This window comes from Ambystoma mexicanum, chromosome 10 (genome assembly GCF_040938575.1).
Source record: "Ambystoma mexicanum isolate Mex_15411 chromosome 10, UKY_AmexF1_1, whole genome shotgun sequence".
In the NCBI taxonomy this organism is placed as follows: Eukaryota; Metazoa; Chordata; class Amphibia; order Caudata; family Ambystomatidae; genus Ambystoma; species Ambystoma mexicanum.
Genome location: NC_090932.1, coordinates 293,669,641 through 293,684,057, shown reverse-complemented (window position 1 = coordinate 293,684,057; position 14,417 = coordinate 293,669,641). Strand labels below are relative to the sequence as shown.

The window sequence follows — 14,417 nt, the reverse complement described above, 5'->3', positions numbered from 1 at the left end:
GCCTTAGTCTGTCTCTGAGGTAGCTCAGTTGAATTCAACATTAGCCAGCGTCTATTTTCCTATCATGCCCATCCTTGCCACATTATATATTCCTCTATAGCAAACCTCTATATGTTTCCTTTCTACCTTGTGTTACTGCGTATTTACAATTATTGACCAGTAAGTAACTTCATCTTCTTTGTATTCACCATTACTTTAGCTTTAGGTACATGCGTCTCTTGGTGTTTCAGTTACATTGCTACTGCTTAAGTATTTTCATTTTGTTTCAGCATAGATTCATATAACTTCTTTATGACATCACTCTGCCCTAACCAGATTTCTCTTTAACGTTCCATAACGCCCATAGGTGCGTGCTGACATCCTTCCATGTGGCATCCTTTGACACTTTCAGTGCGAGGGCACATTCAATGTGGCTATCTGAGTGCACAGCGCCTCTCATACACTCAATGCGGTATAAGAACAAAACATGGTGTCCCACATATAGGCCTTCTCCTGCTGTTCCAGTATGATGGCGGTGATGGTGCGGGAGCTAGGGAAAATGCATTCACCTGCTCCTCTACAATAGTCATGCTTTATGAAGTACTCCATCGCCAAAGGATGCTGCTAGTAGCTTTATGGAAGAAGACTGCAAGGATCTCACTGCGCTCTACACAAGAGTCAAGTATCAATAGCTCTGTAAAAGGAAAGATGGTCCAGGACAGCTCACAGACAGGGCAGCAAAGAGTTCCAAGAGTAGGAGCTACAACTGAAAAAGTTTGCTCACCATTACTTGTGCGATGGAAAGTTGGAACAGTGATATATTGAGTTGCGTGAATCAAAGAGCACAAGCAGGGTACATTGGGTCAATATATCATGGATAAACAATGGGCCCACACTGTTAAAGGTAGGATGTGACATGCATAGAACCTTGAATGAAGTCCGTCCTTCACTGCAAGCCAATACACGGGACAAAGAAACAGAGAAATACGATCCAAGCTATGGGTTCCTGTGATTTATCTGGCAGCGGAATCCTGTACCAACTGCATATGCATTATGAGATATAAAGAAAACACAAGATGAAGACTGTTCCCATAATCAGGGGAAGAGAAGCGAGTGGTCAACACTACTACGGTATGAAGCACCAGCGGCATGTATGGAAGTATCTTCTTAAAGATGGCAAAAGCAAGAGCCTGCTGTGGAGTTCACCTGTGATTTCAGTGACAAGTTGTGTCTGAGTTAACGTCCACACAGATATTACAGTAGTGGGTAGGGGTCCCAAACTAGTTGGAAAACAAAATAAATTCCACGGGCCCTGAGTCGCCAAAATAAGTGCTTGTCACTTTTAAGTTTAAAACATTGGGCCTCATTACGAGTTTGGAGGTAGCCATGCCCTTAATAAGGGCATGGCTACCTCCAAACTCGGGTCCGGGTCCCGCAAAAGGGGACTTACCCGGCCATTCCGACCTTGGAGGGCCTGGTAAATCCATTTCGCGGGACCCAGACCCGGTACATCCCCATTCCCATTTGAGCCCCAATAGGGCTCAATGGGAATGGGAAGGATGTTAGCTGGTCCCGGTCTGCACGTCTGGTCTGGCCAGGCATCCAGAGCGGGGCCCGCTGCAGACCTCGTAATGTGGCGGCCCGGAATGAACGGTGCTGATCCCTTATTGGTACCGTTCATTCCGCGGCCACCACGCTCCTAATGAGGCCCATTGACTCCTTACCCAATGACCGATGGCCTCCATGAAGTCCCTGAAGGGGACCAATGGTAATAACCACCCGCATTGCAAAACAGAGATGGGCTTAGGCATCTTAGTCATAGGACAAGAAACCGAGACCAAAGGAATGGATCAAGGATGCCACTATCAGGATATACATGTTAGAAAGTAAAGGTGGCATTACAAAGCATTGCACCACTCTGCATATAAAAGGACAAGAAATGGATGTATGTGGGGGCTAGAGGTGTATTGTTCTGAGTTTTAGACGAATGAGTGGACCATGAAACTAATGTAGTGAGGATTCCTGATCCTGTACCTGCAGGAGGCTAATTGATGATTTTGAAACTGATGGATCCATCGCTGCAGGATGGACCTTGGATACATGCCTCTGAACTGATCACATGATCAAATGTTGTTTTCATGTATTGCTTTGTTTTGGCACAATACTCACATTGTCCTGTACCATCTTGAGGGTTAGAACAGACAGCAGTGGGTGGCCTACACTGAAGATCCCAGCTCTTGCTGGTGTTATGCAAAACTATGCACTGGCCCCACATTTGTCAGTTGTCTCTGGCATTCCTTTTTTCACCAATAGAAGCTCTGAGTGGGTGCAAGACCTTCTTGGAGTTTAGCATGGACCACCAAAACAGGCAAGCTTTTCCACCAAATTGATCTGCAGATTCATGCAAAACACCTTCAAAACAAGCCCCCTAACTAAAATCGATTACATCACCTTAAGGGTCATCCAGTGGACACCATAAAATACAGGAGAACTATGGTCACATTTCATACCTGCACTAATCGCGCATGCTGCATAGTAGACAGTCGATCTTAATAGAAAAAGTGCACACTTAGGCAGCCCAAATAACAATGTATTTTGAGTTATAGAATGTTCTTTACACAATATACACCAAAATGTCCTATCAGAGCAAGATATAATATTATTACCTATTGTAGAAAGCAGAGTTTTTAGAAGATTTTCATTGGATCAAACTAAAACCAGAGTGTGTCAGCCTGATGTATGGCTGTGCAATAATCAAAGCAGTGATTGTCATCTGGAGGGGAATTCTACGCAGACACCATAAAACACACTGACCACTGCACACAGATAGTAGGAAATTCAGGCGACCAATCTTTATCCAGAGCGCAGTACCAAAAACTATTTTCTGCGATACAAATTTATTCATAAAACATTTCTAAGAATGTGTACTATAGGGTAATGAAGGGGACAATGGCTCTGCAGAAGAAGAGGGGAATAATACCATAGGTGCTATGAGATAGAGAAATGAAAACTATTTTAGTACCCAGCCAGGAGGGAGCGGCCACCCAGTCAATCAGGAGACTCAGAATGGGGTCTTTAATGCAAAGTAAATGGCCCTGTGCCACGCTTCCCGTCCTGTCCTTCGCCCCACACACCCAATCTCAATTTCCACATCCCTCACCCACCCTCGTCACACTTAGCTGGTGCTCCGTTGTCCCTCGCCAGCACAGGGAACACTACTCCACGGCAGCCATCTTGGTTTGTAGTTTTTTACATGTACAATGTGCAGGGATGATAATAGCAATAGTTCTCCAGCATGGGGTCTGGCATGGATTCACATGCTCATGAATATTCCCCGTCGTCAGGCTGGGGATCCTCGGTAAAGAAAAAATCAGTATCAGTTTCGTTTCTGATCTGTCTTTCGTAGTAGTAACCAATCACTGATCTCTGCGTCATACTGACCACAGCCAATGACTGCCCTCTACCTAAGCCCCGCCTCTGGCAGCCATCTTCAGATTTTTACCGCACGTTCAAGTGTTGGGATCCTCGTGCTATTGCTCTCGAGCGTTAGTGCTATTTTTCACGTTTTTTCTCAAAAATGTCTCTTTTTTCGGTCAAAAGAGCCTCAAGCTCCACCGTTTCTTCATCCGATCAACGGGGACCCGTGTCGGATTCGTCTACGCCCCTCAAGGGTGCAGATTTCGTCGAGCCACGCTTTTGGAGGACTCCAGAAGTTTCTCAGGCCCATCTCGAACATGGCCCAGGAGAAGGGAAGCTCGACGCCCGGAAAGCTGTTCAGGGTCTGCCCTGGTTGCCAGCTTCAGAATGTCTTCAAGGAGGACGAACACTCCCTTTGCCTTTACTGCCTACATGAGGACAAGACGCACGTGGAGAAGGACTGTGCGTTTTGTGGCAATATGTCGGAGCGAACCATGAAGGACAGCCATCAACGTCTCGCCAACTGGCTGGAAGGAAAGAGCCCGTCAGGCGAGAAGAAGGAGAAGAAGTCCGAGCAGTCTTCTAAGACCTTTGAGGGCGCCCCGGCGACGGGGGTCCAACAGAAGGCCAAGCACCGCGAGTCCGCTGGCACCGGGAGCGCCGAACGGTCAGGCTCTACGGGCGCCAGGCAGGGCGCATCCTCCCTGGCGCCATCAACCACGAGCCAACGCTCTGGCTCGGGTAAGAGGAAGGCCGAGCACCCGGCGAAACTCCTGGAGAGACCCCGGTCGTGCCCTAAGGCCCCATCGGAGGGGGAGCGAGGTGGTGACCCTCCCCCCAAGGCGGTGAGCGCACCTAAGGTGGTGAAAGCCTTGATCCATCCGGCCAAGGCCTCTATCGAGACAGTCGCGGCGGCCCTGGCTCAGCCTGTGGAGGCTACACCAGTGGTGGCGACCCTGGGGCCCAGAATCTCCCTGCCACCGCGGAGGGAGTCCTCTTTCGTGCCCATCGACAGGAACCAGTGAAACCTCTGACGGAGAAGAAAAAGGGGGGGCAGGAGGTCGTCGTGGACTCGGCCTCAGCCTCTGAGGAGGAGCTGATCGAAGTCTTAGGCCACGGCTCTGGCGTGGAAGAAGGCCATCCTGTCGGGGGGGACCCCGACGTGGAAGACGACGAGGGCGTCGAGGATGCCGACGGGGCTCCTGATCGCCCGTCGGATCTCCCTCAACCAGTGCCGCAAGACAACTCGGCGGCCATTTTGTTGGCTATACAGTCCTTGTGCTCAGAGATAAGGACGAGACTGCCGTTACCACCAACGGAGGAACCGCTCCCGACGGGGGACCCGGAGCCAGGCCCTTCTGGGAGCCCTCCCCCTAAGAGAAGAAGGATTCACCCTCCACCTCCTTTTCAGCCATCGCGACCTGTTCAGCCCTCCTCCCCTTCCACGACACATGGGGATGATACGGGGACTGACACGGCCGCGACGGGTACAGACGATGAGGTTTACGACGAGGATCTCCCATCGTCACCTCCCACCCGGGCTTCCCCGCCCGACGAGATTGGATCGTTTCACTCCATGATCGCCAGGGCATCCGAGCTTTTCCAGCTCTGCCCGGAAGAGAAGAAGAAGGAAGGTTTCCTTTATCAACGGCGCGAGACCAAGAGGATGACGGTCCTCGCTGTACCTCTACTAGACCATCCACGACGTTGGCTAGAAGGGATCGATACGAGAAGAAGTACCGGGTCCCGGACGCGGCCCCCTTGTGCCTTTGGGCACAGCCGACCCCGGACTCGGTCGTCTCCGCGGCGGCCAGGAAGAAAGCGGGGGGGCGCGCGGCCTCTACATCAACCTCCCCGCCAGACGGCGAGGGAAAGAAATTAGACACGATGGGACGCAGAGTCATCTCGTCGGCAGCGACAACGATTAAGGCGGCCAACGCCTTGGCTATCCTAGCCCGCTACGACAGGGAGTTGTGGTACAAACTGGCCCCCCTGCTGGACTTCCTACCAGACGACAAGAGGGCGGAAGCCCTAGAGATCTTGCAGGAAGGAGAGGTGGCTTCGGACCACGCCATTACGATTGCGACGGACATCGCTGACACTGGATTTCGCCAGTTGGGCAACGGCGTGTGCCTTAGGCGGCGTGGATGACTCAAGGCTACTGACTTCCGTCAGGACGTGCAGACCAGAGTCTTGGACATGCCGTTCGACGGAAACAACCTGTTTGGGAAAACAGTGGACGATTCCCTTCAAGCCATCAAGGCGGACACAGAGACGGCCCGGGCTCTTGGGGTTCTCCAGCAACGGCGGCCGCCCTTTCAGAGCGGCGGAGGCAAACAGGGTGCCTCCAAAGGTTCCAGCGGCGGATTTTCCACCTACCGTCAAGCGGCCCCTTCGTCGTCACAGGAAGCTTACAGGGGACGAGGCAAGTCAGGCGGACCCCGCCGTCGTCGCCAAGGAGGACAAGGCGGCAAAGCCTCGTCGAAGCAGGACTGAACCGGCCGTGGGGTCGGGCCCCCACCGAAGCACCCCGGTGGGAGGCCGGCTGGCGAGCTTCGTCAGCGTGTGGGAGTCCATCTCCACCGACCGTTGGGTGTTGGACGCCCTAGCTCAGGGTCACGCGCTCGAGTTTCTAAAGAGGTGCCCGGGCGTCCCCCCCTGTGGCCAGGAAAGAACATCACGTCCCTCAACTTCACTTGGAGGTAAAGACGATGCTCAAGAAGGGCGCCATCGAGCTCGTCCCAAAGAGCCTTCGGGGCTCCGGAGTTTACTCAAGATACTTCCTCGTGAAGAAGAAGACGGGAGGATGGCGTCCCATCCTGGACCTACGACGACTGAACAAATTCATCAAGGCACAGAAGTTCCGGATGGTCACCCTCCAACACGTCCTGGGTCAACTGGAGGAGGGCGATTTCCTGTCGTCGTTGGATTTGGAGGATGCCTACTTCCATATTCCCATCCTAAAGGGACACCAAAAGTTTCTCAGGTTCGTGGTCCAAGGGCATCACTACCAGTTCAGAGCACTTCCCTTCGGATTGAGGTCGGCACCCAGGGTGTTCACCAAGTGCCTTGCACCGGTGGCAGCGCAGCTGCGCCGAGAGGGGATCCAAGTCTACCCCTATCTGGACGACTGGCTCATCCGAGCAAAGACGAAGGAGCTCGCCGTGGAGCACACGGCAAGGACCGTCCAACTACTCACGGACCTGGGATTCTCCATAAACTACGCCAAGTCCCACCTGGTGCCCGCGCAAGACGCACTGTTTCTGGGAGCGAAGCAGTGTCGCTTCTGGCCTCTCCGTCGGAGGAAAGGACGAGGGCCATCTTGGGCAAGGTGCAGCGGATGCTGGTTGCGGACGCGGCCAGGGTGGGGTCCATCAAGTCCCTCCTCGGAATGATGTCTTCTTGCATTTATCTCATCCGCCTGTGCAGGCTCCGGATGCGCCCGTTGCAGGAGTTCCTGGATGCGCGCTGGATCCAGACGACGGGCAGCTTCGAGGAGAGGATCACACTCGACGAGAGTTTCCGACGAGCGATCCGGTGGTGGGGCACCCGCGCGCATCTGACGGCGGGCATGGACTTCCAGACCCCCAGCCACCAGGAGACAGTGACCACGGATGCCTCCCTGGAAGGGTGGGGAGCGCACACCGAAAATCTGCATGCGAGAGGCCTTTGGCTTCCGACGGAGAAGTCCCTCCATATCAACGTCCTGGAGCGCCGTGCAGTGTTTTGGGCCCTCAGGTCTTTTCTTCCGTCCCTCAAGGGCAAGGTGGTGAGGATCTTCACCGACAACACCACCACCATGTTCTACATCAGGAAGCACGTAGTGGGAACTACGACAGGATCTAGTGGACCGCCTCTTCCGACGGTAGGGCACACCCCAGATCGATCTGTTCGCAACAGCGACGAACTCCAAGTGCCGGAGGTTCGCCAGCAGGTTTCCCCAGCCGAAGAGCATGGGCGATGCTTTCTCGTTCCCCTGGGAGGGCCTGTTTCTATACGCGTTCCCTCCATTGCCATTGCTGATCCGGCTCATCAACCAGCTCATGAGGTCACGGTGCAGGATGATCCTCGTCGCACCTGCGTGGCCGAGGAGGATATGGTTCCCGGACCTTCTGGACTTGTCAGCGTCCCCGTCAATCAAGCTGCCAGTGGACGCGGATCTTCTCTCCAGGGAAGGAGGCGCCATCCTCCATCACGACCCGAAGTCGCTGAACTTGCAGGCCTGGCTCCTGCAGCGTTAGAGTTTGGAGGATACGACATACCGGCCGACTGCAGAGAGGTTCTTGCAAAGGCCAGGGCGTCCTCAACTCTTAAATGCTATGGACACAAATGGAAGAGGTTCTCTGTCTGGTGCCACGCACAGAAGATTAACCCTCTACGGATTACGGCTCCCCAGGTACTGCCGTACCTTCTGACGCTGGCCAAGGCTGGACTGGCGCACGCGTACATCAAGATTCATCTTGCTGCGATCTCCCGATACACCAGAACCACGGGGCGGACGTCTTTGTGGTCTCATCGTCTGGTGAAAGAATTCATGAAGGGACTGTTCAGATCGTTCTTGCCGGTGAAGGCTCCGGCCCCGGCGTGGGAGCTCAACATGGTGCTGACCAAGCTCATGGTACCTCCGTTCGAGCCTCTGCACTCGGCTCCGTTGAAGTTCTTGTTGTGGAAAACAGCGTTTCTTGCGGCCATCACCTCCGCACGAAGAGTGGGAGAGATCCAGGCCCTTTCCTGCAAGCCCCCGTACTTGACTTTTCACGACACGAGGGTAGTGCTCAGGACGCACCCCTCCTTCATGCCCAAGGTGCCGTCGGACTTCCACCTCAACGAACCCTTGGTGTTGCCTGTTTTCTTCCCGTCACCTTCGTCGCCGGCCGAAAGGACTTTGCACTCGCTGGATGTGGCTAGAGCGCTGAAGTTTTACGTGGACCGCACGAAGTGTTTTCGGAAGACGTCACAACTTTTTGTGAACTTTGGACCTGTCAATCAGGGGAAGGCTCTCTCAAAGGCCTCCATTTCCAGATGGCTCTCCGGCTGTATCATGTACAGTCATCGGTTGGCAAACCGACCGCTGCCTGGCCGTCCGAGAGCCCATTCCACCTGAGCGATCGCAGCTACCACGGCATTCCTATCTGGTGTGCCCTTGCTGGACATCTGCAGGGCTGCTACGTGGAGGTCGACGCACACCTTCACGAAATTCTACTGCGTCGATCGGGATTCCAGGGAGGAATCCAGGGTCGGCCAAGCAGTGCTGCGCAATCTGTTCGCCTAAGGTGAGCCTGGTGAGGAGGTAAGAATTGCTTAATGTTGAGTTTGATGTAATGCTTAATGTTGAGCCTTTGCCACCTCCCGTGGTTGTGCATGTGTGTACTGCTATGTATTCTTTATTCATGAGCATGTGAATCCATGCCAGACCCCATGCTGGAGAAGGAACAAGTTACTTACCTGTAACTGTTGTTCTCCAGCATGGGTCTGGCATGGATTCACATGCGAACCCTCCCGCCTACCCCTCTGCGGCTCTTCACTTGGTCATACTGCCACTTCACGTGCTACCAAATCTGAAGATGGCTGCCAGAGGCGGGGCTTAGGTAGAGGGCAGTCATTGGCTGTGGTCAGTATGACGCAGAGATCAGTGATTGGTTACTACTACGAAAGACAGATCAGAAACGAAACTGATACTGATTTTTTCTTTACCGAGTATTCCCAGCCTGACGACGGGGAATATTCATGAGCATGTGAATCCATGCCAGACCCATGCTGGAGAACAACAGTTACAGGTAAGTAACTTGTTCCATCCCTCCGGGCGGGGGCTTTACTGGGACAGGTAATGCCTGGGCTTATGTTAAAGCTCGAGCAAACACGTTAATGTTTATTGATTAAATAATGTTCATTTTGTTTTTGGTTAAACCGTTGCTGTGGTTGGGTACACCATGTTCTCACCATGCATAGGCATGCTTTATTAAAATGAAGTTTATGTATAATACAGTCTAACGATATGCCACAGACAAGGACAGCATCATATTTACCATATGTTCCAGTGTATAAGACGATTGGGTGTATAAGACGACCCCCAACTTTTCCCAGTTAAAAATATAGTTTGGGATATACCCGCCCTATAAAACGACACCCGGCGTATAAGACGACCCCCGACTTTTGAGAAGATTTTCCTGGGTTAAAAAGTCATCTTATACGCCGGAACATACGGTAGTTCTTTCAAAAGGACTATGTTTGCAGTCAGGTAATAAGATAAGTTCCCAAATGTCAGGTAGGAGGAATACTACGTCGATTTTTGCAAATGATGACCTATCCATCCCTTCTACCTTTCTGCCCTGCATTGATTCTCCCTACGTAAGCTCTACCACCTCCAGCTGTTAAAACACTGACGTTTGATGAAGCATACTATATTTAACTATTTATGAGCATACCTAAAAAGCAGTATGAATCGACACTTGCGTACCTTGGTTCCAACATGTGAACAGCACTTCTGAAAGTCTGGCTACAGGTGTGCCACTCCATTGCTGGTGAATGTGTTTTATTGAGGTTGGCGTTAATATTTTTGGTTTTAGAAATTATTTATATTTTTGTGACATAATTCCGTATTGATGAAATTGACACTCTATTAGGTGTGCAACCTACACTGAAATGTACATGTGTACAGTCAACGATATCTGTTCTCTTTGGGAAATTAGCAATCATTACAAAAAGTTCCTGTATTTTATAAAGGTAATTCTTTGCATTTTAAAGAATTGTGTGAGAAATATTGCTTTTACTGAATTGCCTAATAACATAGCAAATTCACCAGTAATGTTTGTAATGATCCTGTTTAAGCATATGCAAAGCAATAAGTACATTTATCTTTTCTTGCATATGATAATGACAGTCTAGTTAGCCAGATGAATGAGTACTTCCCAAAAAAACACACAATCTTCCAAACCTATGGGTTTTCTTTTTCAAAATGATGAGTGGATCACTTAAAGGCATCACCTCTGCAAGAGCTGGTGTTATTTTTAAGCAATTACCAATAATCTATGTGTACACGCCCAAAGGATCCCACGGGAAAAGGTGTGCACATCTTTATTCATCTGAAGAAGGCAAAGCTAGCATTCCATAAACCATGGCATTAGTCTACGACCCACATGCTGTGGATTTAAAAGTGCACAAAGTGGAGCAGGCCAATGTTTAACTTTGGATGAGGTAGTTATGGTAATAGAAAAAATACAATCATTTTTGTTGATGCATGCATCAGGTAAAAACACAGGTTCACAGAGGTGGCATTAAAAGCAGTTGCATTACCGGAAATGACCCCCTGCATGGCCCCGATTGACTTTCTTCAAAACATGAACCGGAAGCACCTGCTCATTGTAGATAGGTATTAGATTCGAAATCTGCCCAGTGGTCATCACATCTACTACAAATGGAGAGCAAACATAATGCCAGCTGTGAGAAGCTAAACTGAACTTGCCTTCATCCAACTCTGGCAGCATTTGCACTGATTCCTATTGGGACAAAGACTACTGTGATGACTTTAGGCGTCTTAGGTGCAGGTGCAGTGCAAACATGTATGCTGCTCCCAAGCAGAATTATGTTCTGCCCCTCCCCCCCGTACAATGGCGCCGTAGTCGACGCTGTAGGGCCAAAGTTGCTCCCCCTGCTGCTTCTTCGCTGATGGCACCCTAGGCAGCCGATTAGCTGTAAAAATAAAGTTCCTTTTTTAACTCCCCCCTCTGACCAGGTGTCCAATTCACACTATATCCCCCTCTTTGCTTTATGCAGGTGACGACTTCAGTGGCTCCGGAAGTGGTGGTGGCTGTCTAGATGACCTGTGCGGTAGGAAACTGGAGAAGAGCACAGTCAAGAAGCAATCGGACTCCCGCACCGTGCAGAAGAAAGCTGGACAGGGCGTTCCCGGAGCAAGCAGCGTCTTCCGGCCCTCCATTTTCCTCCTTCTCCTCTTGCTCTTTACGACAGCATTTACAACATAGTACAACATGAGGTTCTCGCTTTGTAACTCTTGCGACAGAGGCTGTTGGCAACGTCATAACTTTGAGCAAAATGCCCTATCTTTCATCCGACAAGGTGGTAGCTGGCGGCAACTAAGCTGGCTGTGCTGTATTTACCATGTTGGGTTCTTCCTTATTTTTTTGGGTTAACAGTATTTTGTCATGGACAACCTTTCAATTAACACGCCTCCAGGATGGCTCTGATTTCCTGGTGAATTCCGTCTCACCAACAGCCGAATATGCAAATGCCGAATACTGTTATACAGTATCTACAGTATCATTTTAAGAACACAGCTGTAAAATTGCACTTGTCAGGAGTGCAAATAGGTTTCATTGAAATATATATATTGTTTTACAGTAATATGCTGATAATAGCATTGTTTTTTTTATAAATGTCCTATTCAAGGTATCATGTCGACTGATGACCTATTTTCCTGATGCTCGCACATTCATTCGACGGCATGTGCAACCCCAAGAGATTTCATATGGCATCCGGGGCACCCAAACACATGCTCATCTCTGGAACTGTAGACTAGATGGAGAGAATGTCCTGGTGCGCAGAGTGAAAGACACTGCGCGCGACCAGTCAAACAGCAATTCACTTTGATCTTCCTTGATTTTGCATGACATTCGATACAAGATTTGAGTACATTGATATTGGAAAAATCTACCAAGAAACGCCAGATTGTTATAGTCTTAGAGAAAGTGCATGGACAGAGTTCATGTTTGGAAGATCTGTTCAATGGAAGAGGAAAAGCAATTGTGTTTTGTTCCTAGTGGCAATTAATTTCAACTTTTCACAACATGCGTCACAGTAGGAAAAACAATTGAAGACAGTTTTTTTGTAAGTGTTATACACTTCATGTATGTAAACATTTTTCGAGGGTCAGTGGGGATGAGAGCTTTTCGAAGTTAGCCATTTAGCCAATTGGATCATAGCACAGTGTCCAACTTCCACTTGGAACTCATACTCTCAATTTACACCCATCACGCAAATGAGTAGAACATGCACTGTGCTTTCATTTTGTCTGCAAGATCCTTGATGGCGACCCACAGCCATGGTAACTGGAAGAAACTCTTAATAAATGTTACGCATCTCAATTTTTATTCCTGCATCCTAACCCGGATGGTTTTGGGATGTGTTGTCTGAATTATTAGCAACGTTCAGTGATTTCTATGTGGGTGATCTATTGGTTTGTTCAAAGAAAAGAAATTCTGACTAATGAGGATTGCTGTGACACTTCTGATCTAGTTACCAACACTATGCCACCAGTGTGCAACCTGCTGTACCCTTACCGTAGGGAATCCAGCTACAAGCAACATGTGACTCACAGCACAATTCAAAACAAAAAAATCTGTGCATGGATGTTTACTAAAGATTTGAGTATGGTTCTTTCCCTCCAACCTTTGTGGAGGCAGTGCTCCAGGGAGTCCTGTCGTGATGTGGATCCCCATTGTGTCCTTGCCAATCATCTTGTAGTCCTACTGAAGGACAGGAAAAGCCATGATACCCCATTAACGCATACTGCTCACTCGTTCAAGAAGCGGAATCAGACACCACTGACTGGACCGAGACAGAGCCCAGAAGACTCCTTGTTTGCTCACTCAGAGAAAGTTTGGACTTCTATCACTGTGTATAATGATGTTCATATGATAGTAATACTTTTTGAAACCGTGGCTGCGGACATACATGTCCATTCTTGTGTAACATTGGGGAAAAAGGGCGGGAGGAGACATTGGCATAGAAATGTTCCATTTTGTCATAATTGAGACCTAAGAAATTCTATGTTTAAAATTGTATTTTGCAATTATCTGATTGTTTGCCTAAAGCAGAGTAAACTATATCTCATGATAGTGTTTACGCTCAACCTTCAGGATGAGGTACACAAATGGATGCATGCCGACCATTGGGATGATGCCCGCCTTTTGGCATTTAAAGGCTCTGGGGCTCGAAAGTGGCTGATTTGATTTGATCTCTTCGCTTCCTTTAGCACTCAAATTGCTTTTGTTCAAATTGGTTGTCCCATTAAATGATTTGGAATTTTACATGTCCATGCTCAGACCCAACCCCTCTTTTACTGCTAGAAAACTGCCCTTTCATGGCAACTGTTTGTTTTATATGTGTCACTATCATACTGAGAGTACAGTTTAAAAGTCTTAACTCAATCATCAATTTGCTGGCTTTAAGCCATCGTTTTCAGCATGTTACGATACCAACGAGGGCACAAGAATTGGCCCTCAGGTGGAGAGCCAAGTAAAAGACGCCACCTTGAAAAGTGAGCTGTGACTTATCCAGGTGCAGCTCCACTTGTGTGGACATTATCTATCAAAGGTTTTGTTATCACAGCCACTTCATTAAGCCACATAGATACCGAAGGTTCCGCTGTTGTGAAATAAGTGCATGTTTGTGTAAATCCTGTCAAACTCTAAAATCTCAGTGGTCATCAATCTTGGGACACTCAAACCCTATTTTAGAAAATCACTATCCTGTTTACCTAGGTCTTTGTGGGGGGCCTCGTAAACCATCCAGCACTTGCAAAAACTATAATGCCTAGTGTCTTGGCATTATAGTCACCCTTCAATTTTCTGAGGTTTGAGTTTAGTCCTTTCCTGTAGAGACTAATGATTGCTTCATTAATTTACTCTACCGTACTGTGATTCCCATTTTAACATGCTTGAAAATCAGACCCCCAGGTAGTCAAAACTTTAATTTTAGATAAATGTGTTTCTCCAATAGAGATGTTGATTTTTTTCTCCCTTTTGGCATGCTCAAACCGCATAATCGCTGACTCAGCAATATTGATTTCTTGCGTTCTGCTACATTCAGAATAACCATTTATCAGTCTATGCAGGTCCATAGGATTGTGGGCCATCAGTACCACATTGTCTGCACAGAGCATTACAGGGTTGATTTGCCCATGTATTGTGCAACACTAGTTGCTTCTGCAATTAATTGATTGTCCAGGGCATGTAAAATATGGAAAAATAAGAGGTGAACGTTTGCAGCTGTGCCTGACTCCA

General features: G+C 49.0%; 1 protein-coding gene across 2 annotated transcripts in view; it reads left to right on the top strand.

Annotated features, from left to right (window-relative positions):
- Positions 1–13,442, top strand: part of GPC1 (glypican 1) — a 409,732-nt gene extending 396,290 nt beyond the window's left edge. For both annotated transcript variants that reach the window (XM_069617862.1, XM_069617863.1), the window contains one exon: positions 11,170–13,442. In XM_069617862.1, coding sequence (XP_069473963.1) covers positions 11,170–11,378 — 209 coding nt within the window. In that variant the 3' untranslated portion in view covers positions 11,379–13,442. The remainder of the gene's footprint in view (positions 1–11,169) is intronic.
- The last annotated feature ends 975 nt before the right edge of the window (positions 13,443–14,417 follow it).